The 26,933-nt window shown below is 39.0% G+C and overlaps 3 protein-coding genes across 4 annotated transcripts in view; 2 read left to right on the top strand and 1 right to left on the bottom strand.

Moving 5' to 3' along the window:
- The window catches only part of LOC145450189 (transmembrane protease serine 9-like), a 163,824-nt gene that overhangs the window by 47,854 nt on the left and 89,037 nt on the right, over nucleotides 1-26,933 (bottom strand). The window lies entirely within an intron of this gene.
- LOC145450899 (uncharacterized) lies at nucleotides 8,441-11,253 on the top strand. Its single transcript, XM_080329397.1, has 3 exons — nucleotides 8,441-8,778; nucleotides 9,700-9,954; nucleotides 10,516-11,253. The coding sequence occupies exons 1-3, from the start codon at nucleotides 8,712-8,714 to the stop codon at nucleotides 10,578-10,580; spliced, it is 387 nt and encodes a 128-aa protein (XP_080185523.1). The 5' UTR covers nucleotides 8,441-8,711; the 3' UTR covers nucleotides 10,581-11,253.
- Nucleotides 21,500-24,023, top strand: LOC145449379 (uncharacterized). Of its 2 annotated transcripts, none has more exons than XM_080327729.1 (3): nucleotides 21,500-21,645; nucleotides 23,290-23,481; nucleotides 23,885-24,023. In XM_080327729.1, the coding sequence occupies exons 1-3, from the start codon at nucleotides 21,627-21,629 to the stop codon at nucleotides 23,956-23,958; spliced, it is 285 nt and encodes a 94-aa protein (XP_080183855.1). In that variant the 5' UTR covers nucleotides 21,500-21,626; the 3' UTR covers nucleotides 23,959-24,023. The 2 variants fall into 2 exon arrangements, with proteins under 2 accessions (XP_080183855.1, XP_080183854.1); XM_080327728.1 differs by lacking the exon at nucleotides 21,500-21,645 and adding an exon at nucleotides 22,730-22,888.

The following is a 26,933-nucleotide window of genomic DNA, read 5'->3' as shown; positions in this document are numbered from 1 at the left end:
TATATAAACTTAAAGTTCACGTGCAGCTACTATAAAATAACCGAAATCTCAACAAACTTCACTATCACATCACTTTTAAAAGCTACCATGCTGTGGAAGATCGACTATTACGTCTCATTTCTAGTTTATAATGATACGACATGACCCGTTGATGATTCGTGACTGAAAATTATGATTTGGTTTGATGCGACCTTTTCGTTATTCGATTTTGGATTGACTGGGTGATTAAATTAAAATGACTCGAGTTGAGTCGGGTCAAACGTCAAAATCAAAGAAGGACTTGCGACTCGGATCGGTGACTTGGTTGGTAAGCCTATGGACGCAAGAATCTGTGATACTGTCATGGGGAATAGTAATATATATAAAAAGGATGTAGCATGAATTGCGTGGGGTAGGCCTATATAGCTATCTAATCAGGTCAGTATGGCAGCCATTGGTATTCTGTGACCCCTGTGACGTATAGTTGAATATATGCTATGTGTTGTTTGTTCTCTTTATCCATGTTATTATCGTTGGCGAGTAAGATAGTAGTACGCTCTACAGCTGTAACACCAATGAATTCTTCGCCGATTGGACATTTCGATTCCATGGGTTCTTAACCAGGGTCCGTAGACTCCATCGGGGTACGAAGCACCACATCAGGGTGTACGAGATGCATTGCGGAATTAGGCCTATATTCTGTGGAATATATTCTGGGCCAATTGATTCAGCTGGAAAATAGTCCCCGCGCTGCGCGCGATTTCATGTGAATGGGCTTTCTGATTTTAATATAGGTACCATCAGAAACTGTGGTGTAAATGGACAGGGGCTACTAGAAATCTTATCGGAAGCACAAGGGGTACGATCGCTAAAAAGGTTAAGAAGCAATGCTATTACTATGGCTCGATAATGATTATATTTAGGTTGTTATTGGTTATTGATATATTCCAATATTAATCGAAGGCAAAATCGAACGCTGATTTAAGTTTGACTTTGGCAATGACAGTAACAACAGCCGATACTTATCACGACTTTATCAAAACCAGGATTATGCTACACCGCTAAAATGCTCTGATATCAGATCAATCTTCAGTAGATTTTAAAATATTTAACATAGAATTGTGGCACGTTAAATGTCCACTAGCTGCAATATTATAGCCCGATAGTTTTACAATGTCATGAGGCATGCTCTCGTATGATGTCTATAACTCATTAATTAAAAAAATTATGCCCGACACAAAATCAATTTTATTGAAATATTTGAAAATGTTTTTTTTTCGTGTCAAGAGTGAATAATGCAATAGCAAATTACATTGCCACGATGTTTGTGGAATGCCTGTCTGCAAGGTCCCGTCAAATAAGGCCTACTTTGAAATTATACATTGAATATCCCTAAGATTGGTGCTGCGGCCCGCGGCGTCATCAAAAACTGGGAAATGGCCCGCGAGCACATTTGAGTTTGAGACCTCTGGTCTAGATCGTAAAGGCATAGGCCTTTATAATATATTGGTGATTCCACTAAGCTTGCTGATCCATAGGAAAAGTTGGCCTAGTTCGTGTTCGCACAGCCTTTGTACTGTAAACTTTGTAATACTTCGAATTCTACCGGTTTAGCTTGAGCAGATGAGCACTGAGCAGTGAGCACCCTCTGCAGAGCAAAATCAAATCCACCAAGCCGTATGTCATACGATATTCCTTATGCAGCCTAATTTAAGCTTAAATAGACTGTTGAACCTTATTACTCTTTATGTATAAGGATATGTGGGATAGTAAAGATAATTTGGCATTATTTCAGTCAGTTTTCCAATATTGTACGATTGACCTAAGAGCCATCCCGCAGTTGGCTACCCGGGCCGATATAACTGTGTGTTAATCATGAATCTTATGTGAGTAATAATTATTCAAGACGGTGAAAGTGTTGGCTTTGACAACACAAGGATGCGGAACGTTGTTATGGAAAGATATGTTGATTTGTGTACTGCATAGACAAGAAGTGAATGAAGCCTAAGCTTGTCCATTAACAACAGTCATCAACTACTCGGATTGTGTGGGTTTGTATAGCAATGCATTCCTGATTTTAACGCCCACCGTACCATCCAATCGTCTAACATTACAAGTTACCATATTTTGGAATCGGGAAAGGAGGACACTATTTCAAAATTTTTACCACTTCGTAGTCGGTTGACTAAAATATAAAGAAAAAGGTCAACTTTCGCTCTGCTCCCGAAATACCCTCCGGAGCGTCACTTCGGTGCTGATTTACGGCATCTCAGTCGAATTTTGCTATAAATTTGACCGAAATTCCTAAAAAAGAGGACAAAATCTCAAAAAGGAGGACATTTAGGCGTCCTCGGAGGACATTTTCAAAAACCCGAAAAATGAGGACAAACACATTCACATCGCTATGACGTAACATGTGGATTTAGTGGCAAAGTAATATTGTGGGTTTGCCCTTTAAGCTTCCAAGGAAATCACTGCACGATACCTCCGTAAAATGCAACGAACTTCTTGAGAACAAGGGGAGTGCAATATCTATGATTTTTCTACTGCAGTGTCAATAATACGATACGCCGAATGAAAAATAATGAAGCTCTGTACCCCCAAGAAGCTCTTCGAATACAAAAGTGATAAGTTTCTTCATTTTCTTTTCGTGTACTAAATTTCGGCTGACTGGTGCGAATGAAATGATTTTTCAAAAATAAGTGCGAATGGTGCTCAAAAAGGTTGAAAAGCACTGGTCTATGGAATCAAACACCCACCTTGGCCCAGGCGATGTAAAGAGGAGGCATGCACACTGAATGAAAGTAAAGAAGACAGTATATAAAAAGAAAGCGATAAGAAGAGGGCGGCATGTCATGGTAAGCGAGATCGATTGCTATAATAAATAATTAAAGAATTGGTCACCGTAAATACTATTTTATTCATAATCCAAATTTTTCGACGGCAATAACTCCGCTTCCACTGGTTGGAATTGAATCAAACTTAGTGAACAGCGTTTCTATAGACAACCTAACACTTTCATGGGGTGAACAGAAAATTTTCAAATTTTTTTATTATTTATTTTTATGTAATAAATATAAACTTTCTTCTCCTGTAGCAATGCGGCTACTGGCTGGAATTGAACCAAATTTGGTGTGTAGGCTTAAATTAGGTAACCTAACAATTTTATCTAGTAGCCAGTGCGATTTGAGAAAAAAATCTTTTCTGAAGAGCCCTACTGTGCAGTCCTGCTCTGTACAACTTTCTTATGGGAATATACACTTAGTATAACGCATATCATTCATAATGTTTTCAATGCTGTTGATGGCATTGGAGCCGCGTTATAATACTTTGCAGCAAGGCGTAACAATTCCTACACCGTTTATATGAATTTGTTGCTAATGCAGTAATTACTTTCAAAATGCGTCATACAGCCACTATTATAGTTTTTATCATTTTCAGTCATTCTATCGATGCCACGCTGCCGTATGGAGAATCGCCCTAATGGATTCAGGGAGAAATGGTCATAGATGGATCGGCGAATCGATATATTTCATGCACATATGATATAGTGAATGTCGAGTTATAAATAGATATGATGCATTTCAATATAGGTGTCATGAAAATTTAAACATTCCTTCATACTACAATATAAACATAGTTTTAGGAAGCCAAGTGACCTCTGAAAGTACTGGTCCAAATATTCCGTGTGATCCGGTTAAATGGGTCACGTAATTAGATCAGTGTATGGTTTCATGCAGATTCATTTTCGTCATGGTTTCTGTGATAGAAATTGAGTTTCACTGCAAAGTATGCAGAATTTCAATTCCTTTCGCACTCGCACGCACTGTCGCACACCCCGCGCGTGCCCGAAGAAGGCAGTACTGTTCATCTTGCATTGATTTCTAACGGCAGATATCTGCGATTGATGTGACATAGGGTTGCATTTCAAACAAATGGTTGTTTAATACACACAGGTCCGTTAAAAAACGAAATTGTGTGTTTTTTAAGTTGTAAAATTATGCCATAATTGTGTAAATAATTTCCCAAAACATGTTGTTTGAGCCTACGGACAATTAACACCCGATATAGCCGACGTATATCGATATGGGATGGTTGGAAACCTCAAAATAGTCGGTTCAACAGTTATAGTACATATATTACGTCAAATGAGCTATATTTACCCTATATTTTCAATTGTCAAATTCAATTTACTGTGACGACACAATTGAATATTCGTGACGTCATGGCTTAATAAAAATAAAATATAAAAACAACAAAAACATGTTTTAAACAAGGGCCTAATGTGACAACATAAATTTTTTAAATGAAATTCATGCCGAGTATCAGACGCGGATGTTGAAAATTCGGCAATTCCCAATCTCGTATACGTTTCTTGTCGATTGGACGCGGATAGCGAAGAGCATAGGTTTAAATATATGAAAGCCACTGGGTCATAGCGAAAAGGGTGAGTATTTCCACCCGTGTACTACCCATGATATACGGATGTGAATAATCGAAATATACACCCATGGCACTCAAAGCCAGAACCTACCTCAGGCTTATACCTCGGTATAAAACGAGGACAACATTTTAATCCAAATTATGCATGTACAATTGCACATAGAAAGGTATGCACGTAGGCATGTTTTAAGCAATGTGTTTTAAACATGTTTTAAACAACCATTTGTTTTAAATGCAACTCTATATCGACTATACATTGGTCATTTTACACCATACTGATATTCTTCATTTTGATTCCGTATTTACCGACTTGCAGCAAGGTTTTTCGACACCGTTTGCGTGCACCACATGGCGAGGAGGACCCTCTAGATGAGTGGTTCTTAACCTTTTTTCCTGCAGCGCCCCCTTTCAAAAATTGCCTGGGTCTGGCGCCAAAAAAAAAATTAAGGATAGTAGTAAAAACATGGGATGAGAGTTCGAAGTCCGGTGGGTCTTTTCGGGTTGAGACTTTACTATTGGAAATTGCTTGAATCGCACCCGAAGACCACTCGACTAATTAACGCTTTGATAATTGTATGTGCTATATTCCGAATCAAATCAAGGTTGTTATAACCATCGGATACGGGCTCATACAATCTGGTCGATTAACTTAACATGAATGTATTCCAAAGAAAGCAACCCATTCTATATAACGTTCATGTAAGATTGCGGGGCAAAACACTAAACAGTATCATCCTTCATGATACGATAAAGAAATATTCTGAAGATTTAATTTTGTAGATCTCAAATAAAAATTATATTTAGATAATCATTTAGACCAAAACAGATTCAAAGCGTCTTTAATGTACAAGGGCCCTCACTCCTGAAAGTGGTACAGTATCTCTTTCTTCGATTTCGACACGCAGTTCGCTGCGGGATAAAATACCTAGTTCGAAACATTTTGTGGAAAATAACCCGAGGTAGCGTGATGAGAGTATTTTAACGGGGAGCTGCCGATCTAGAAGTACGCTGAATTAATTATATGAATTATAATAAACCACTGCATACATGAAAACAAGTTATTAACATCGTCGGCAGATATTTCGCGCGTAGCGCGACGGAAAATTACGAGATTTGACAGATTTTGTCGAATGTTAATTTGCAATGAGAACGCAGGGATATATAGAACTGTTATTCTACTATATAATCATATGTCCTTACTTCACGCTCTACTGCGACGCCATTTTTTCTTCAGCGCCCCCATACCGCCCCCTGAGCCCAGCGCCCCTAATTTCGCCCCCTGAGCGTTTCCGCCCCCTTCAAAATCTAAATCGCCCCTTGGGGGGCGCTGGCGACAAAATTAAGAAACATTGCTCTAGATAAACCTTCAATACTTGGGTAGGAATTCTCCAGTCTATACCTCGGTTGGACGCGAACTCGCAACCCATTGGTGTTGCAGCTGCGGATTAATGAAATCAATCGAGGCTCTGTGAGAATTGAAAATAAAAACTTTAGAAATGACCATAGGCGTCGATGCAATAATAGGAATGAGACAAGCTGTCATTGTCGGCACCTAACAATTTATATATGCATATACCTCGAATACGATTCAGAGGTCGATAATTGATATGTCTTGTGTAAAAAGCCCAACGAAAAGATACAAAATGGTTGCGTATGTGTCGTGCAGAATCCTGCTTATAAGCGCCCGGAAACGTTAAAACAATACAACGATTGTTATCTGGATAAATTTGATCAATTTTGATTTATTGGCAATGTATTATTTATGTGCACACCATGTGCAATCATACAATGCATACTATGGCAATATACACAAAATGGCCTTGCGGTCGGTCACTGACAAAGATAAACATCTTTATCTGTATCATGTCAACCGAAACGGATAATTTAATAAAGCGTTATTAACCAACAAAAAGTGTTGATATGTAGGGGATCTTGCCAAAATCGTTTATCGGAACTTGTTAAGTGAGAATACAGAGTCAATTTCTACCATTTTGTGACTATATCCAGCCAACTGCATTGTCTCGCTGCATTCATATCATCAGATATAGTAAATCCATCCTGTGACTATACGAGGTTCATTTTCTATAATACTTCGAATTCGGCATATCGTGTGAATATGTATCGAAATTCACAGAAAATGGTCGGCAATATCCGTTATGACGCAACGAAATCCAAAGCCATTTTGTAGATTACAAACCAATTCGATGGACAGAAACCGGTAATTTATACAATACGCACCGTGACATGAAAACATACAAAACATACGTGATGTCAAGATCTCTCCTCGCGAATTGCATCACCCTATACGGCACAGCTTGTAGGGTGGCTTACCAACGAAGCGCTAAGGTTTATTAGCTAAACACGCTTCGAGATGGTGACAAACGAATTTTCGATTTGAAAGGTTTCGGTGTGCAATGACTGCGGGTCATCCCATGTGACTTTCAGAGCGTTGAGATCCTCGCGATTCTCTATAAGAAAACGCTCAATGTCCGACTGGTATCGAAAGACAAACTAGTGTCAACTCGGTACTGACTATGTCTTCATTATCAGTCACATATTGGAAGAATTTAACTGACTGGACATTGAATTAATTACCGCGTTAAATTTTTATTCCATGTTTTGATGCGTGGTTTCGATTAAAAACTTTGTTCTTCATATAATCTCAAGTTTGAGGACACTCATCAGTTCGTCGAACTATTTAAGAGCGGCGTGATGATATGGTAATATACCTCATTAAAGTAAATTATATGATTTAATAATACTGATACGGTGTATGCTGATCACACAGCGACAAACGTACTCATAGCAATTTTTCTGACGATCCTTTCAACTAAATGCTCGGAGATCAATATCAATAAGAACAATACTCAACCATCCATCCATGATTATGATATATATTCGTCCACAAATGAATCAAAATATCTGATAATTGGAATCAGCAACCTCGCGACTTGTTAATAAGATCGATACGAGAGTTCAGAAATGAGGAGTTGGTGCTGTAATTGTAATTTATGTTGTGCTGTTGATGTTATATATAATTTCGCAGCTGTGCATCTTTGCTGTCGGTATGGGTCGTACGATCCATCTCTCTGTGACGCGTGTCGTGTATATATAGACACTCTTGATCAACAAGGATATGATATCTGATCTCGAAATAGACTTGATCTTGAAATATTGAACATACATGAATAAATGGCCAAAACAAAATTGATATCATATGTACGAGGGGAATTCCATGAGTAAAACTTTGATGTGGAATGATCCGGATTTTAAGTAGCCCTAATTTCGATGTAATACGTCTGATAGCAATCACACAAAAATGTATAACTGATCAATTGTCGACCACAATTATCTCATAGTTGCGATAGACCGAAATCGCACATGAAACGTGGAATTGTTAAAATGTACGAAGTGCATACGAGGCATACGAAAACTTATGTTACTTGAGTTATCGTAGGCTCTGGTGTATACTTTCAAAATAGATTAGCCTACATCATATCGTACGAATTGGGAATGTTATATACCTGCATCCTAATGTGCCAAATTTGAGACTCAGAAGCAGTTCTGCTATGTAGATATGAGGAAATCATTTCAACATCATTTGGTACGTAACTCTGTATCGTACTAATCTTCTAGGGCGATGCCTATACCTGCAAGATAGGTTGATTCTATATCTGATCAAGGTTGGCAGTTGACGTCGGCGATAATGTTCATGTGTATATCCGTGTAAGAAATTGCGACCGATACTTCTCAAGATGTATTTAATCGTTACTCATGAATATTCAAGTGCAGATAAATCATCACCTAATTTAGTAAATGCTTATACCAATCATATATGTTTACGGCAATGATATATATACATTATATATGATGAATATATATCATTGGTGTACTTCAATGATATATAATTAATTATATATACATGATGAATATAAATCATTGGTTTACGGCAAATACTTCTATTGCATATGCACTATTACTACTCTTGCTATTGTGTATATGTAAACTTCAACTCTATATACATCACCGAGATGATTTTATGTATTATCACAGGGCTAATAAGCAAATTATGAATACATGGCGACTGGCGACTCGAAAGCGATGATCCGATTGGCGTATCAGAGTTGAAATACTGATCGACAATCGAAGGGAAAAAAATTTCCGGGAATTTCCTCGGGCTGATTCCGCCTAAATATATAAAGCAAGCAGCAGCATTTTAATACGTATAAAAACGCACATCGTCGAGGCGAGGTTATTGTATAACTGTAACTGTATAATTAAGTGCAGCAATGAACTTTTTGAACAACGTTCTGCTCGCCGGACTGGCTGTCATCATCGTAACTTGTCTGGCCGAAGGTAAGGACATAATAGGGGTTCGTGAATTTCTTGTGTAGGTCTATCGACGTATAGTGTAGACCAGTGGTTCTCCATCTTTTTGAACTTGCGGACCGGTAAAACTTAAAAACAAATCTTGCCGACCGGCGAACCTCCAAAAACTAATATTCACCGTACATTAATTCCGACAACTTGAATGCAAAATTGGAAACTCCATTTAATGATGCCTTTTTGATACTACATATTTATGCGAGTTTCTATTGCGAAGTCCAGTTGAAGACCATTAACTTGAGAGTGATTGTTCGGTGTCCGTTGACAGAAATGTGACTTTGCTATAGGTTCTGATACTATACTGCCAAGAGTTGCTTAATTGAAGTTTCTTTAAAGTATCTGTAGCTCTCAAATATAACTTGTCAAAAACGGGTTGTGGGCTAATTTTTGACAGTTTATTATAACACTTGAACAATTGTGAAGGACGTCTAAAGTAGACCATGAACTCTCTATTGCGAAACCCCGCAAGGAATACGTTCCAAACTTATAAATGAAAATTTAAAATTTGGTGTTTATTACTCAAATTAGTCGACAATCACCCAACTTCTTGCATTTCGCGACTGAGATATGAAATTCTAATATATCCGCTGGACCAGCAGGAAACTTGTCGCGGACCGGAACCACTGGAGTAGACAGTTAATCCTCAACTTCTGTCAGATCGGCTGAAAGCAATTTGCAAGCATATATAGTTTTATACGATAAAAGGACGGACAAAGAATTGATTGAATTTTCGGTTTTCTCTGCATTCTGAAGTAGGCGTTTTGCCGGTGCATGGGGACGTTAGGCAAATGCCATATATAATTTATAAACTGTTATGCGAAACAGAGTCAATAAATAAATAATAATAATAATATTAATATAAATTCAACACCGAACGACACTTCCATGCAGGATCAGCATCTATCATAAGCAGAGAGGATGGAAGCGAAAGTCAGCTTCAATCGAGTGCTTCAACTGATTTGTCCGCAACAACGAACACTACGACTACGACTACGACGACCACAACAACAACACCACTGACAACAACAAAGGCTATTGCAAAGAAGAATGTCGCAGGCAAATTAAATTGCAATACCTTTTGCCCCTGGAACGTTAAAAAGAACCGCTACAGGACAAAATGCAAGTGGAATATATACAGAAAACACGGTATGTTTCTCAATTATTAATATTTAGCGGAATTGTATATTACGACGGTGTTAGTAGCAATGTAATCAAGTGGCCATATGGTGATGTCATCCCGGCGACATCCAATTGCCTTATTACTTAGATGGGCAGAGTGATCACAACTAAGCTATAATGTGAAATTTTGGGCAAATGAAGATGCTACATCGGCCACACTCCTCAGTGATGTCACTCGAAAATGAGTACAACGATGTTATCAATGTGGCATCGGGGCGGCGTGTTGCCGATAAAAATACTATCCAGTCGCGCATACAACTGCTTCACTGATCGCATCATTCAATGCTGTAAACCTCGCTACATATATAGTGTATACTGCTAAGGTCATCTTTACATCCGGCAATGTTGTGTTCTAATCCAAATCATATATGTGCGAAGAGAAAACGATAATCATATGGTTTGAATAAAGATAATTATAATGTCATGTCCATGGTTTAACACTCTAAAAGTCTAAATCAAACTTGACACCCACATGCTTGGGCAGCTTAAATATAAGTATTAATACGAACGACGAATGTATTTTTGCAGGTTTGGACGGATACTGCCGCTACTGCCGAAAATTTATCTGCAAGAATACAGGATATATTGATTAAAGAATATCCACTTGTCACACGCGGAACTTCGTGTTACCTTCGTGTTACCGTCCACACTGTGTCGAAACACTGCAAGCGTTCTAAACATAGCCATGCGACGTAATTTATGTGATGAAATCACTCGTTTCCCATTGAAACTACTTATGTAGTGATGTTTAATTGCCGATTTCGAAAAAGTCGGCCAAAGCGTGCTGCAATCGGTTGAAACTGAATGAAGAGAGGAAGCGACGTCTGGCGCAAAATACAGTCAACATTCATCACCTTATTTCGGTATTGCATTCACGCCGACCCGTGTCTATTTATCGGTGAGGCAAATGCCCAAACCTAGATCAAACAAACATTTTCATTTTCAAAGGATTAATGACATGAATACTGAATTCTTGCCAGATTATAGATTTCAAATACAAGCAAAGGTATCACATTCAATGATTGTATTCCTCATGGGGCATTAAATAGTTATTTTGATGATAATGGTGCAGCGTTTTGAAATAATATAGTCGATGCCGCAATTTGATAACTCATACGTGTTGTCAGCAGCTGTCTGAAGATATGTGTTCGTCTTTTTGCCTTATAAGGACAAAATGTTGCGTTTTCCAACTGCGATGACGTCCACAATTTCAGTACATATCATTACCAAGATTATTCCGTATATTAAAATTTTTTACTTTCATTATACCCTTATTTCGTCTGGTTATCTAAAGCAGGGCATAGTTTGGTGTGGTACGGAGCAGGAAATTTTGAAAGGCGAGGTCGACAATCTCGGGCACTTATAGCTTCCTCAAAAAGAAAAAGATAAAGAGGCTTGGTGATTGCAATAGTCCCTCCACTGATCAAACGACATTTGAGAATAGACGCAACTATAGAATACTATCCACACGGCGGAGGATAGCGTTTTTTCTATCAAATAAGATTTTCATTTCGTCGCGGGAAAGTTGAGACGATTCCTAAACGCCTTATTCACCTATAATCGTATTTGTAGAGAGTTTCCGGGTAATTTGAGGATTCATCGGCATAAAACGTACAGAACACGACAAACGAACCACCAACTTAAAATCGCGTTCTTATCAAAGGAATTTACGAGCGAATAAATTCGAGTGAATTATGATAATACTTCGATCAGGCGCGCACAGAAAGATATAGTATCCACAGACGTTTAGCATGCAAGAACACATTAATCAATGTGACAGTAGCCACTAATTTCCAGGTCAGCTTTTAAATAAAAGCCAGAGAAGTAATTCATCCTCTACAAGAAAATGTCCTGTTATGTAATCTAGATAAATATAGGTAGATCTGTGAATATCGATCAAGGCCACGTATACGCATTACTCAGAACATAATAATGAGGTGTCAACTAGAACAAGTTTCAGTAGCATATTCATATTGACACGGACAAAAGTAGTCAAGTTTGGAAGTATGGAAATTATATTTCCATGTCATACTTGAAATTTTCCGTTCCATAACCATGTATGCATGCATATTTCCATATTCCAACCTATACATCTCGTTCCAGACAATACCATAGTATGCCTGCATAGTGTGCCCTTATGCTGCACGTTCTCGCGGATTTGGCAATGCCTATCGGGATGCCTGAACGTGAGGGCATAATAAAATGTTTAATGCGAAACGCTAAGTTAGATACGATCTCGTGCTGCATTAATAATCGCCTACATCGTCGTACATGATAGAGCGATATATTTGCTAATAGAATGGGGATTTCGCCGTGCTGCCTTCAGGCACGATAACTTTGCCATACGGCATTCTTTTATGTCTCAATGTCGGCAAGTTATGAAAGATACGCAGCTCTCATGATATTTAGCATCGACGTTATCACCATGACTAACCGATGAAGGATGATGCTATGATGGGAGGACATTAGATAAAGTCATACGCCTCATAAGTGCAATGTGAAATACCTCACAAAAGTACGGGATCAAAAGATTCACCGGTGATTCCTTCAGTGTGTAAGGATATTGCGGTACAAGATGAAGTTTCATTGTATCTTCTGAGTGATTCTAGGAGATCAGTATTCCGTACTTGGTTCTGTTCAAATCCCGAAGCTTCAAAATTATTTGGATTGAAATAATCCGCGCTCTTGAAGAAGCCGTAGATGTAATGCGCAAACCCGGAAAATCGATATGGCACATAGTTGCTACATCACGATAGAGATTTCTTTAACGAACGGAACAAATCTTCTGAAAATAAGTTCCTCACCACAACGACGCGTTGACAATCGATGAAATTATATTTAGAATATGTCCCATTCAGCAGCGCATTTTTCGACACGATCAGTCTGCATTGCAAGATATGAATCTCTATTGTTCACGATCTCGCAGATTTATAATGCTGGGGTTTTCATGAAATTGAAGCAATCGAATAACGTTACAAGACCGATTATTCACACAATATTTCGAATATCATTAAGATACAGAGCGAACCACAAAACATTCTAGTTCGCGTCAATTCGAAATTTTACTAAAAGTATACTTCCTGAAATTAAATCTGCATCTATAACGCCACGGCCCACGTGGCTTATTCAAAATACCATTTATCCGAAGCGAAACTATGGACGGTGATACCAAAATGCGGTATGACGTAGCGGTTTATTCTGACGTCATTACAATATCTTTCATTTCGTTCATTTTTCAAGTTATTTGCAATCAAGCAAGTATTTAGTCGCAACCTGCACTTGCTAGCATACGCAAGCGACTGAAACGTGAAGTCATTCGCAAGATGATATTTTTATCAATATTTCCTTGGCGATTCGAAGAAATAAGCGGCAAACACACGCGACTAATGCAACGATTACGGAGAACTGAATTATAATTATGCACGGTCGGAAGTTCGATTCGTTGAAATTTTGGAATAGTTTTGATTTTGCGCGAAACGAGAGTTTTATGTATGTGCATGCATATTCCCGGTATAACTAATAACCATATTATGCACTATATAGACTAAAAATAGTATAGTTCTACTGTTTCGCATTATTTTCTTAAACTGGTGTATGAATATTGAATAATAATGAGCCATTCGTGTTTTCCGCTTTATAATAGGCGCTTGTGCAGGCTGGAACTATTCAATAAAGTAATCCAATAACGCCAATATATAACAAAAAAAGTAAATATTGAAAGTACGTTCCTCTCAATATAGAGGCGTAGTAGCTATAGTTGAAGCAAATACCATTAAATATTATAAAGGGCTTGTTTATAATTCCTTCAGATTCACCACGTCGTGAATTAAGCTGTCGAGGAGCTTATATGCAGCTCACATATATATGATTCGAACCTAGGACGTCTATTAGCGCCTCTCCTACACACAAAAGCACACATACACATAGTTACACACCATATAAATATTAGATAAACTAATTGACTAATTGGAGTATTGTAATACAAACAGTTCAATTCTCACTATTCACGCATCAAATATTTCAGGTATTCCCAGTAAGTAAAAACCAGAGTCACATGATCAAACTTTTTTTCTTTATTCGACATACATTTTACATACAATAGTTGGGGTCCCGCATGGCCAAGGTCTGACGGTCCGATCAAAGAACTTGAGTGCGTTCACCCCAATGGTCGTTAATTCTAGTTCTTATTGGTTTTGCTTTTGAGTCTGTTTAAATCCCGTTGGTGTGCCGATAACTCTTGAAAAGAGGCACCCGGAAAGTCATCGAGTTTTAATGAATGATGGATGTTGTAGTTGGAGTTCTAGTTACGCATTTTGAAAATTCACTTGTTTGTGCAAGTCTAGATAAAAGTAATAGTCCTACAGTATCTATATCTCTGTATCGGGTATCCATATTCCGTAGGATGGTTCGATCTTAAAAATCAGCAACTATATACCTAGTACATACGCAACGAACTGGGTTCAATTCCAAATCATCTCATCCATCTTTAGTTTATCGGAATTGGACATGATTTTCACATCAACACCAGTACAGCAAAATACTTTTTCGAGTTTGAGATGGAAGGTTTTTGGATCCTCCAAACCCACTATTGGCTACGCCTAGGTTTGCATTCAAAACAAACGGTGTTTTAAACAGTGTTTTAAACAAAGGCCTTTATATATGTTTTTTTAAGTTGTAAAATTATGCCATAATTGTGTAAATACTTTCCAAAAAACATGTTGTATGAGCCTACGGACAATTACCAGCCGATTTAGCTGACGTATATCGATATGGGATGGTTGGAACCCTCAAAATAGTCGGTTCAACAGTTATAGTAGAGATATTTCGTCAAATGAGCTATATTTTCAATTGTCAATGTCAATCCACTATGGCGTCACAATGGAATGTCGGTGACATCATGGCTTAAAACACACACACACAAAAAAAAAACAATAAAAAACATGTTTCAAATTATGGCCTTGTTTTAAACATGTTTCTTTTTAATTAATTTTTGTTTTAAATGCGACCCTAGCTACGCCACTGTTAGTAGCGATGACTCTGAGCTAGCAATGGCCGCAAGAACATCTCTCAACAGAACACCGGAATCACGATTCACGACAAATAACGACACATGTTTTCTAGTTGTTCGGCAAAACTGTTTTTTTCAAATGCACAACCGGAACTACATAAAAAACAATTAGTTATTTGACCGTGAACTAACCAGGTCGGTACTTTGTACAAGTCTGCTTTTACACTTTGAATCAAGTCTTTACGTGGCCTGCGAAACGAAAGACTATGGATTATGCCCGCCAACGTCTAGTAGTGACTGAAAGCCGTGTCGCTAGTATAGGGCTGGGCGAAGACGAGTGCCCGGATTCGCTTCCGAGTTGAGTATGAAGGTTCGAGTAGATTAGAGTACCACCATTACGATATCTCAACAGCAAGACAGACGTACACCATTTATGCGATAACGAAGTACAGCCGATTTCGCTTAATTCGAACACCGGATGACCTGGGCAACCGCTTTATTCGGCCAAAATGCTCAGGAACGGAACAAAATCCGGTTGATTCGGACATAGACTCGCAATTCCCGTCGTTATAGGTTGTGGCGCAACAAACATTTTAGCACAATATGAGTGACTATCGTGCAGCAATGATAATGCATGCAGTAATAGACAATGAACTCATACGAGGCCATGTCAGCTTCATAATCGCTTTTAATTGGGTACAATTGCGTGCATAGGAACAGGAATAGGACGTTGTAGAACAAATTGGTACAGAAAGGTTTTGCAGAAAAAAGTGTAATTGTCCGCTAAAGTAAACGAAGAAAAAGACATAGACGCCACCTTGACAGTTCAACAGTTAGTAGTGTTGGTGGGATATCAAAAGGTACTATTTGAAACCTATGTGCGTGTGTTACACAGTAATATAGTATTTGTTGAATGGTTTGGTATCCAACATACTGTACAATACAACTAACCTGAAGGTAGAACTAATATGCCTCTCATGCGATCCTTGCCTATTGCTACAGTTTGGTGCAGCTGCAATTACTGTACCATATTTTGAATGCGTTGGGTTCCTGTGTGCCTTTACGCACGGCCATGAATCGAACAATTAATTTTCTGTTTCTCCTCTTAATTCGACCGTTCTGTGAGCGGAACCAATGTGTTCGAATTAAGCGGAGTCGATTGTAATTAAGTTGCTGTTGACATACGCCTAACCGAGGTTTCGATCTTTCAGCGGTGGAAATGAGCCATTGAAACTATATATTCTTCGCTAATGAAATATTACTCCTGGTGTGAAGGCGTATATTTTCGTTACTTGAAAAAAGTGGCTGTCACTACTCGTTTCGAATCATTACAACTCATACTCGTCTCGGATTCGAGGATTCGAATCGTTGTGCGCTGCCGTATAGTCGCTATATTTCATTATTATGTAATTTATCCGCGCCTTGGATTCTAAAATTAAATGCGAGATTTTTTTATAGAGCGTCATACATTCTTTTCATCGATATCACGAAACGTAAAGGGTGGCGTAAAAAAGGCGTGTCGTAGGTTATATAGTTCTTTAGAACAGTGCTTGCCAACCCTTTTTATTTCGCAACCCACTTTTAATGCAACGTTTTATTGTGCGACGCACCGTAAGATATGCCCGAACGAATGGGAAAGTAATCCGACGGTCGCGTGAGTAACGAGGAAAAATAGTTGCCCACATGTGAAATTGTGCGACCATTCGAGAGTACGAGTGTATCAAACAGATAGGGATGCATGTACTGCATGCTTAGTGCTTACAAACGGGAAGCGCGTAATGAAGCAGTAATTCGTGTTTTACGTCGAACCAGCTATTAGGCGCTAGGGTCCCGAGTATAGCTTGCATCTCGGCAATTATTTGTTGATTATAATCGGGCTGGATTGCATTTTTCAATCAACATTCGCGCAGACTTGAAAGGAAGGAATGAACGAATGATTTCCAATTTTAAGGCATACACAAAAACACAATTTCGCGCTACAATCAAAATGACTGACACGAAAATCTTGCTCACGAATTATTGTGAGCACGGGAACATAGCTTACTTATCGCATTTAGGGGCCAAAAACAATTTGATTTAGAGTAGGATACCGGGTATTTTCCCGTCTAAAAGTGAGAATATAAAGTGTTGGCATATTTGGCAAATTGAATGGAAAACTGTAATATTTAGAAATTCTTTGCGACGAACCTGAAATAGCTTCACGACCCACTCTAGTGGGTCGCGGCCCACCGGTTGGAAAGCAATGCCTTAGAATATAGGCTATATCCACGAGACTTTGGAAGGATGAATAGGTTGAAAGGATTTAGGGGATGAACCGACACACAGAGACATTTATACAAAATTGCCATCCCTAACAAATTCCTAATCATGTCAGACTATGCCCAAGTGCCTTGGTTTCTCCTCCTAACTTGAATTTAGGCCGGTCTCGCAAACTATTTTATGATGTTTTATAGGCACTTCGTCCACTAGAGAAAAATGGAGTGGACGTATCATTTCTCTGGATACCCGAGTACGCGGGCATTTTCGCCAACGAAGAAGAGAACCGAGTGTCGACGTCAACGCACACCCCTCTGGAATTACCTGTGCGTTTCGAGCAGGAACCCCAGAATACCATACGGGCGAATATACATACGACCATATGGGACAAGAACATCGCTATCCTAGAACAATCGGTAGTTCGAAAACATGACTTCCATCGTATTCTCCTTGTCTCTAAATGTGCCCAATGAAAGTCATTTTTTGTATTACTAACATATTAACTGACCCTTTTTATAATCTCTTACTTTGTCGAATTTGTCCGTGTACCAGTCGTTTATGAGTTCTGAGTTATGACGTTGGATAGTATCGTTATCGTGGTTTAATAATCGTTATAATCGTCAGATTATATATTTTCGTCGGATCAAGTCACACAAAATGAATAATAAGATTCAGAAGAAACAATGCGATGTAATGAACAGATATGGGGATGCCGAAACGACCAGAAACGGTCTCCTAATCTGGCCTTCACCTCAGCCTATAGTGCCCAATGTCAACTGTTCCACGTTCCCCTTTTAACGACCCTTCATCGGTTATTTTTTCTCGACTTTTCTGTCGCCGTATGAACGAGTGACACAGGGGGAAGAAATCCAGTTAAACTTTCGACGCTTCGGCTACCGGCCAGAATTGATTCCGGGAAGTCAGCGTTGCTAGCTGTGGAAGTCAACCACTACGCCAACTCCCACGTTCCTTTCATTATACTGTGCGCTCCTCACCGACCGTCGTGTGAAAGGCTAACAGGCGATAAGCATCAATTCTTTTTGTTAAATAAACAATGGCATCAACAACAACGACAATTTATGTCCACAATCTAACTAAGGAAAGAGGAATGCAGTATTTGCTTCCATGAAGAACAACTCGGCAGAAAATATGTAATATTCAGTCGATTTGATATTGAAATCTGTCAAATTATTTCGACACAGTCATTTCTGTTCCTCTTATCGCAATCTTGTGGTGTTTTGAAATGATGACAATATAAATAAACGAACCGGGATCATAACCAGGAGGCACAATCCCAGTAGGAGTCTTAAACATATGGGAGTTTTCCAAGCGACACCTCGAGTGACCCTCAGCCGACGCCTTTATCACTGATGCACTAACCACTAGGTGGCAGTGCTCGAAGAGGATTTCATTCTCGCAACGTCGCAACAGTGCAATATATTCTGCCATATCTATGGTGACGGCATCAGTATAGTCATGCCTTTACGCAGGGTTGCATTCAACAAAACTAAATTAAAAAAATATTGAAGACATGTTTTTAGTTTTGTTTTTAGCCATGATTTCATACATACGATAAATAACATATGAAATTACAACACAGTGGTTCGCGCGAGTGCACGGCATGGAATGCTCGCAGGTGTTTCTCGCATTCGGTAGAAATTCTGGAGTCGACCTCGGTCGGATTCGAAACCATTGGTGTCGTATCTGTACAATATCACACTATTTACGATATCAATGTTATCCATGAATAGGTCATCCTGCGCTATGGATAGATGCAAAATGCAAAATCGTCCCTCTCTAAAGGTGATTGAAGACAATATAAACACGATTTTAAAATATAATCCTAAGCTATCGGATCTGGTGATAACCACCATATCGCAACATTGGCAGACTATCGCAATCGATATGGTAATATGCGCTTTTTCGAAAACCAAGTTGTTTTTTTCTACCTTTTCAGTCGGGGCTGTTTGGGACTGTTTCTATACTTCTACAGAATTTGTACTTACTTTTCACATTTCATATCACACAAATTGCTTCGGGATATAGAGTTGCATAGGTTTGATGAATATTATAGTCAATGTACAGTCAACTCTACTAAATTCGAATACCAAATAACCCGGGCAACGGCTTTATTCGTCCATAATGCTCACGAATGGAACATGTAAAAATATCCGTTTAATTCGGGCAGTCTCCACTTAATTCGGACACCGTTTCGAAATTCCTATCGTTATGGTTCAGTAAACAGCACTTCGTACAACACAACATGAGTGATAATGCTAAAATGATGATGATCCATGCAGTAACAACCGACAATGAAGTCATGTAAAGTCGTACCACAGGGGTGTCAAACATACGGCTCGAAAGGTTTGAATCCGGCCTGCCAACCAACTTGAGCTTACCTCCCCTGTCGTACCAGCTACATAGTCGCCTTTTCTTGTGTCAATTGTGCAATTGTGTCTAATTTGCACAACAGAATTATAATTGGTAATCTACACAAAATACCATTTCAGCCTTTCCTGCATGGTTTATACTGCATTTGAAGAATTGCTTAATTATTGAGAATGGTGTGAACCTCTGAAAGGTTCAGGTTTGTGTGAACGCGAACCTTGTTGAAAGGTTCTGTGTGAACGCGAACGTGAACCTCATGACGTCACGTGACGTCATATTGCTAATTCCAACCCTACATTTCAGTGAAGTGATAGCCTATAACAATGTACAGTGTACACGATACCAAGCGACGACTCGAGCCACGTAATACATCAATGCTGAAGTGCCTATTGATGTTTTAAGCGTCGCCAAATGTATCAACTGCTGGGGCAATCAAATGATACAATAATCCCATAAAATCAATTTTGACGAGGACTTGCAAGGGAATATAAGTTTACACCTTAACGGTATAGGCCAGACCGGGCAGTGTATTCGGTGTCTGAGTCTTGCTACATTAATATTGAGAATAGTGCAAAACGGATTTCTATATACTTCATACCGATATTACCTCATTAACAAGTTATGCAGCAGTAGCCAACACCCCAATCGCACGGATTTGGTTCTATGATACAATAAACATATGAAATCAAGATTGACCCCGTACGCCTGCCAGAATTTTCACATCAGACAACGACATCAATTTCATTGATTGGTTGAATAAGCATCATTTGCTGACTATCTTCATGACTATCTTGATGTTGTGTGATTGCGGGTCAAGCTCACAGCAAACGGAAAGCTGGGTATTTTGAGCAAATTCTTGTTACAAAGCAAGTAAGACTTTTGAGATTGTCGAATTGTATACTCGTTTAATGCTGTTCTTTTTTATGCTGCCAGCGCCATGCATAGAGTGGCCCGGAGTTGAAATGGAATAAATTTCAACCAAAGATGTTATTATGAAGTGAAAATTGTAATATATGCAAAAGGTTCACAGTGCAGAACCTACCAAGGTTCGTTTGTGAACGTGAACCTCCAAATTCCGGAGGTTCACACACGGAACGCGAACGTGAACCTCACGTTCACACCATCCCTAACAACACTTTATGTGTGTGTTGCACAATAATATACGGTATACAGGATTTGTTGAATCGTTTGGTTTCGAAATCCTGTACAACACAACTGAACTGAAGGAATAACTCTTGAGCGCTTTATGCGGTCTGTTTCCTCGCTTAATTCCGTCAAAATTGACAGGAGCCAATCTTGCCGCCATGGCTTATTAAACTAGAAACAATCTAACTAGATATAAACCACAGATAGACTATTTATAAATACGCACTCCGAGTATGGTTAAAACTTGTTTTAGAATAAATTTATAAAGCGCAGACGTGGCTTCAGCATCATTTCACTAGCGGTTCCTATGAAATGTGGAAGTAACTCCTATTGTAAATGCATTCTCGGAGCTTATACTCCATACAAATTTCAAAGGCTGAATCATTTCAACGGTATGTCACCTTACCAATCATCAATAACAAATGCGCCGAAACCCCATTTATGTGATCTTCGTATTCATGTCTAATATGCTCTGATATGTGAAAGAGCCCATATATACGCAGCGATCATCACGCAATCTATGTAAGCGCATAAGCGTGGAGGATATAAATTGCGAGTATGATGTTTAAACGTATCTTCAAAGCGCGATTTGGCCTCTATTTCGTGGAATTCAGTCGCATTGATTGTTGTTATTTTCTCCATTCCCTTGGCATATTAGTTGCTTCGCATTTTTTCCAGTTTGAAATATGATAAATGTTTTCGACTTTCGAATTACCTACCAATTTCATGGCTACATATCAAACGAAACGGATATAAGGACTATATTGGATTTATTCCTATAATTGCGTCTCGTTATAGGGCTAAAGTGTACACGAACACAAAAATAGCTGCACCTGTCCGCATGTTATTGACGAAAATAGGTGAGCATAAGCAAGTATACAGCATCAAAATCATTGATTTATTACGAACAGTGAACGACATTGTTTTCGATTGGATAGTTTGTCTAATGAAAAACATTAGAGTTTTACTATTTGACACATTTATGGGAGTGTGTGTAATGCCAGATGTGGTAAGTATCGAAGTATACTCCTACTTTTTCGGAGCGATATACTTTTTCCTGTGGGTGTATGTTTTAAGACTATTTCCACGTCTACTTAACGCTTTATTACGTTATTACACTTTGGATTTTGCAAAGTAGACAGTCGTTTTCAGATGGGTTTGCGTTATACTATTACGAGTGAAAGTTACATCACAACCGACCGAAATAGCCAGTCTAAATGGAAACTGAATATACAAATTGCACCTATTACGTTGTCCTTAGTCATTTTGTGTTAGCTGCGATTAGTCATCTTCCAATCTTTAAGGTAGCCACCTCCGCTGGACTATACTAAAAGTATTCTACGATTCGGCTAAATCTACTACTGCTTACTTGAGACGCCTCACTTTCCATTTTACTTAATGTAGTTTTTACTCATTTTAGGAATCGCTATAGAGTCGCTAATAAAAATTGTTATTGAGTGGAAATTTACGGTGTTACTTCAAATTCTACTTGATTTGCAATGGTCACTACTTGGATCACCTCTGTGTGCGACAGTTTAGTGCATATCATTATACCTATCTACAGATATTCTAACTGACATAGTAACTACCATTGTATATAATGCGCTGCAATCCCGCTCAAAAAATGACCCGAACGAAGCCAAAATGATAATCGCAAACTGGCATACCAAAATATTGATTCGCCCAATTACACAGCACTATTAAACACCATTTATTATTACCCCGTCCCGTTGCGTCTCATCAGGGCACTCTTCAATTTACGACTCGACGGATGTTCATCATAGAATAAGTCTATACAGCATTTCGCTTTGTCACACAATATGAGACTCTCTATTTTTCGTTTTAAAACATATAATTTAGATCTTACACGCTTGCCATCGGTCACGTGCGCGCCACAATAAAGCTGAACTCTCCACAAAATTGCAGACCGAAAAAATCCGAGAGTCGGTCAGCATATAAGTGACGGCTTTCTCGCGGCGACAGATGTTTCGTAGTGAGCTTTAGATCGCACAAAGAGTCTCTTCAATTGCGGAAAACGTATTGGAATGGGTCATCTATGGATCGTGGTGGTGATTGGAATATTGAGCATCATTTGTTATTCAGGTATGAGATGTAGTCGTCTACAGTCCGAGTCCATATATTTCACGAAGCGTCATAATCATTTCCGTAATGAGTGTGTCGACCGAGAACATCAGTCACAGCTCTTTAAACTCGTTACCGTGTTTCGTGTAACTGGAGCATTGCTCTCTACGTTAACTACTCGAGGTCGATGAACAAATATATTGCAAGGAAATCGACACTTTCCATTTCGTATATTTAGACGTGACGGGCATTTGACGCGACAATTAGATTTAGGCTGGTTGTTGTTGTATTTTCTCAAGTGCCGCACCATGCTGAAGTATCGGTCAACCTTCTACGTAATATCAAATGTTAGTCGGTTGTCGATTTATGCAGCGATCATCTAGCGACATTCTAAAATCTGAATGATTTACTGTTATTTACAGTATCGGCATCATCGTCACAGGTAGTCAAACCTGAAGTGAAAAGACTTGGCCACGATCAACCTGTATATTCATCAGGCTACAATTCGAAACGGGAAAGCAGGCGGAAAGTTACGCTTCGATTTTCCTGCGTTGCATTTTGTAAGAAAAAATCAAATTGGAATTGGCAAATTAAGTGCCGGATATTACAACCAGGTGAGCACTTATGTGGTTATATACGGCGATCATGTAGGCGGTATAACTTTATATCTTCGGTGCATTAGTATCAGCACACGAATTGTCGTACTACGCATTCGCTCGATGTTATCACTGTATAGAATTCAACCTGATTTGAGTTGATGACTTCCTACAGTTTTACAGAGGCACGAGTTTCGTCTCATCGTTATATTTCGTATAATTTAAGTTACACGCATCGTATTGCAATCATAAATATGCCCGTCGCTAATCGAGATCTATATCGCCATTAATTTGTTATGATCCTACATATATAGCATACAGTAATACGAGAGCATCGGCAGTACTCAATTTCGATGATAGTATTTTGATTCATATCTGGCGTGTTCAAACTGAGACGATGATTGTCGACAATTTATTTCAGGACTTCGAAACTTCTGCAAAAGATGTCGACGAACGAATTTTTGTCAGCTGATAACGGGCGGCTTTAGGAAGTAGCGTATGATGTTTCGTGATTTTGTTTACAGATTACGTATCGAATAAATGTATAGTGTGTATACTTATTTCACTGCGCTACCTATTGTGTTGAAAACATTTTCTATTACTTCTTTAGAAAGCATTCTTTTATTTTTCGGAAACTCGTTGCGTTAGGCCATACCAGTAATATCACTCATATGCTGATGGTCAATAAATCCACCAAAAGATGATAGGTTGGTACGGGATTTATTACTAGGCTTACATAGCCTATATACGTTCCAAAAAGATGACGGAACATTGGAAAAGGTTTTGGATGCATAGACGACAACATAACACGATGCTCAAAACACGGTATATAGGTCGGAACATTTCGCCTTTCTCGTGTGCTTCAGGTGTCATGTTCGGCCAAGAGATCTTCCTGTCGACACCAATTTTCGCGGTAGCAAGCGACATCCAGTCGACAATAGCCATTCACAACGCATAATTAACGCGAATACTGCATGCAGATTCGGAGTATGCACTCGAAATCAAGCCTTACCCGATGGATTATCTCCAGCAAACGCGTTGTTTAATTGGAAACGGCATTGCCCAAACAAAATCGTCCGCCAATATAACCTATATACAGCGATCCGTGTATATCGTTATCGTGGTTTCGTATCGCTGTAAAATCTTTCACAGTTTTGATATTTACTTTTTACGCTATGGTGTTCCAGCAACATTGTTTGGACCTTCTATAGATTACGCCAGTGGTTCTCAACCTTTTTCACCTCGCGGACCGGTAAAATTTCAAAAAATATTTGACGGACCGGTGGACTTTTCAAAAATTTAAATCAAAATCAAAATGTAAAAGCTAATGCAATCATGAAAACGAGGCATCAATATTGTATTAATAAATTTGAAAAGTAATGTTTCACTGGATAGTGGATATGTCAGTGAACTGTGATATACGACGTTTGGTGAATTCGGTACTCGGTATCTGGTATATGCTATGCATTTATTAATGTACGCGGGTAGTTTAGGGTTCAGGAGTCGGTTAGGATTCGGATTTGGGTTAGTTAGTAACGAATTCACTTGTGAACTAATTTAGGTATTTAGGTACGGCCTATATTACTATAGATTACTAACCTACCGTAGGTTAGTAATCTATAATATTACAGCTGGGCGTGGATTTTGTGGATTTCAAAACCAATGACGTTGCGGTTCATGATTGGTGGTGTCATTTCAACCATTTGTATGACAAATGATGAACGCTACCAGCTTATTCGCACACGTGGCTATCAAATAATCGGAAAGTATTTACTTGAAAAAAACTCAATCGAGATGCCGTAATCTGATTGTGTATGTAGCAGGTGGTAACATTTGAAATTGTCAAAACAAAACTCCAAGTCGTGTAACGTTTTACTGTCAATTCATACGACTTATGGTATGCTTCGTTATTTTGAAAAGAAATTCGGTTCTGGCGTTTGACATTATGTTTAAGCTTATCTTGTTGATACCACAGTGTCACTAATCTCAGCCACCCTGATTGAACCTAAACAAGTCGTTAGTGTTTCCTTTATTATCGCAAGTAATTACACCTTGTCATACCGATGTAGGAATGATATTCCGTGCATAAACACGCGCTAACATATGATTTATATGCGTCTTGCTCACCTTCGCATTTCTGCAGTCTGCGAAACGGTTATCCACTGAGCATCAGTGAAACGTAGACATGAATCACGTAAGCGATACGCGCGGTTTATTCTGATACAGGTTGAACAAGTCAAAAACGTCGATAATGTTCGTGTAATCGAAGTTCAAATGCAAGCCATGGATCTGGATTGCATCTGTACTGCGTCACAGCGGTACAAAGTATACCGCGTATATATTTCGCAATATATATCATAGGCAAAGCTATGGTGTAAAGAAGTGGTTTTCAATAGGGATGGTGTGAACCTCTGAAAGGTTCAGGTTCGTGTGAACGCGAACCTTTTCGAGAGGTTCTGTGTTACCGCGAACGTGAACCTCATGACGTCACGTGACGTCATATTGCTAATTTCAACCCTACATTTCAGTGAAGTGGTAGCCTATATTAATTTACACGATACCAAGCGACGACTCGGGCCACATAATGCCACAATGCTGAAGTACATATTGACGCCAAATGTATCAATTAGGGCAATCAAATGGTATAATAATTCCATAACAACAATATCTTCCGTCGCTGTTACAACAATTTCGGCGAGGACTTGCAAGGGAATATACACTTACGCCTTAACAGTCTAGGCCAGACGGGACAAGCAATCGGCGTCTGAGTATGGCGGCGTAAATATTGAGCAGAGTGTAAAACTGGTTTCTATGCTTGCTACCGATATTACCCACTATACAGCAGTAGCCAACACTCCAATCGTACGGATGTGGTTTTTATGATACAATAAACATAAGAAATCAAGATTAACGCCGTAAGCCTGCTAGATTTTTTATATCAGACAACGATATCAACTTCATTGATTGCGGTTGAATAAGCATCATTCGCTGACTACACACATGTAGCAATTTCGCTCTTGATGTTGCGTGATTGCGGGTCAAGCTCACAGCACACAGTCGCTGAATATTCGAGCAAACTTCTGCAACAAAGCAGGTAAGTTTTTGAGATTGTCAAGGTGCAGACTGCAGGTGCAGGCTCGTTTAGTGTTGATTTTTTATATGCTGCCAGCGCCATGCATATAGTGGCCCGCAGTTGAAATGCAATAAATTTCAACCAAAGTTGTTTTATTGAAGTGAAAATTGTAATATCTGAAAAAGGTTCACAGCGCAGAACCTACCAAGGTTCGTTTGTGAACGTGAACCTCTAAATTTCTGAGGTTCACATACAGAATGCGAACGTGAACCTCACGTTCACACCATCCCTAATTTTCAATCTGGGGATTGGTTGTCTTTTGACTGGGAGTCGCGAAGCTGCTGGCCAATTTCTCTATAGTAGTCAACTTCCCAAATAGTCCGTAAGTAGGTCTGAC

The sequence above is a fragment of the Botryllus schlosseri genome, chromosome 11 (assembly GCF_051294905.1).
Source record: "Botryllus schlosseri isolate E-star chromosome 11, Bs_hap1, whole genome shotgun sequence".
NCBI lineage: Eukaryota > Metazoa > Chordata > Ascidiacea > Stolidobranchia > Styelidae > Botryllus > Botryllus schlosseri.
The sequence above is the reverse complement of the archived record's forward strand: the minus strand, read 5'-3'. Positions and strand labels throughout refer to the sequence as shown.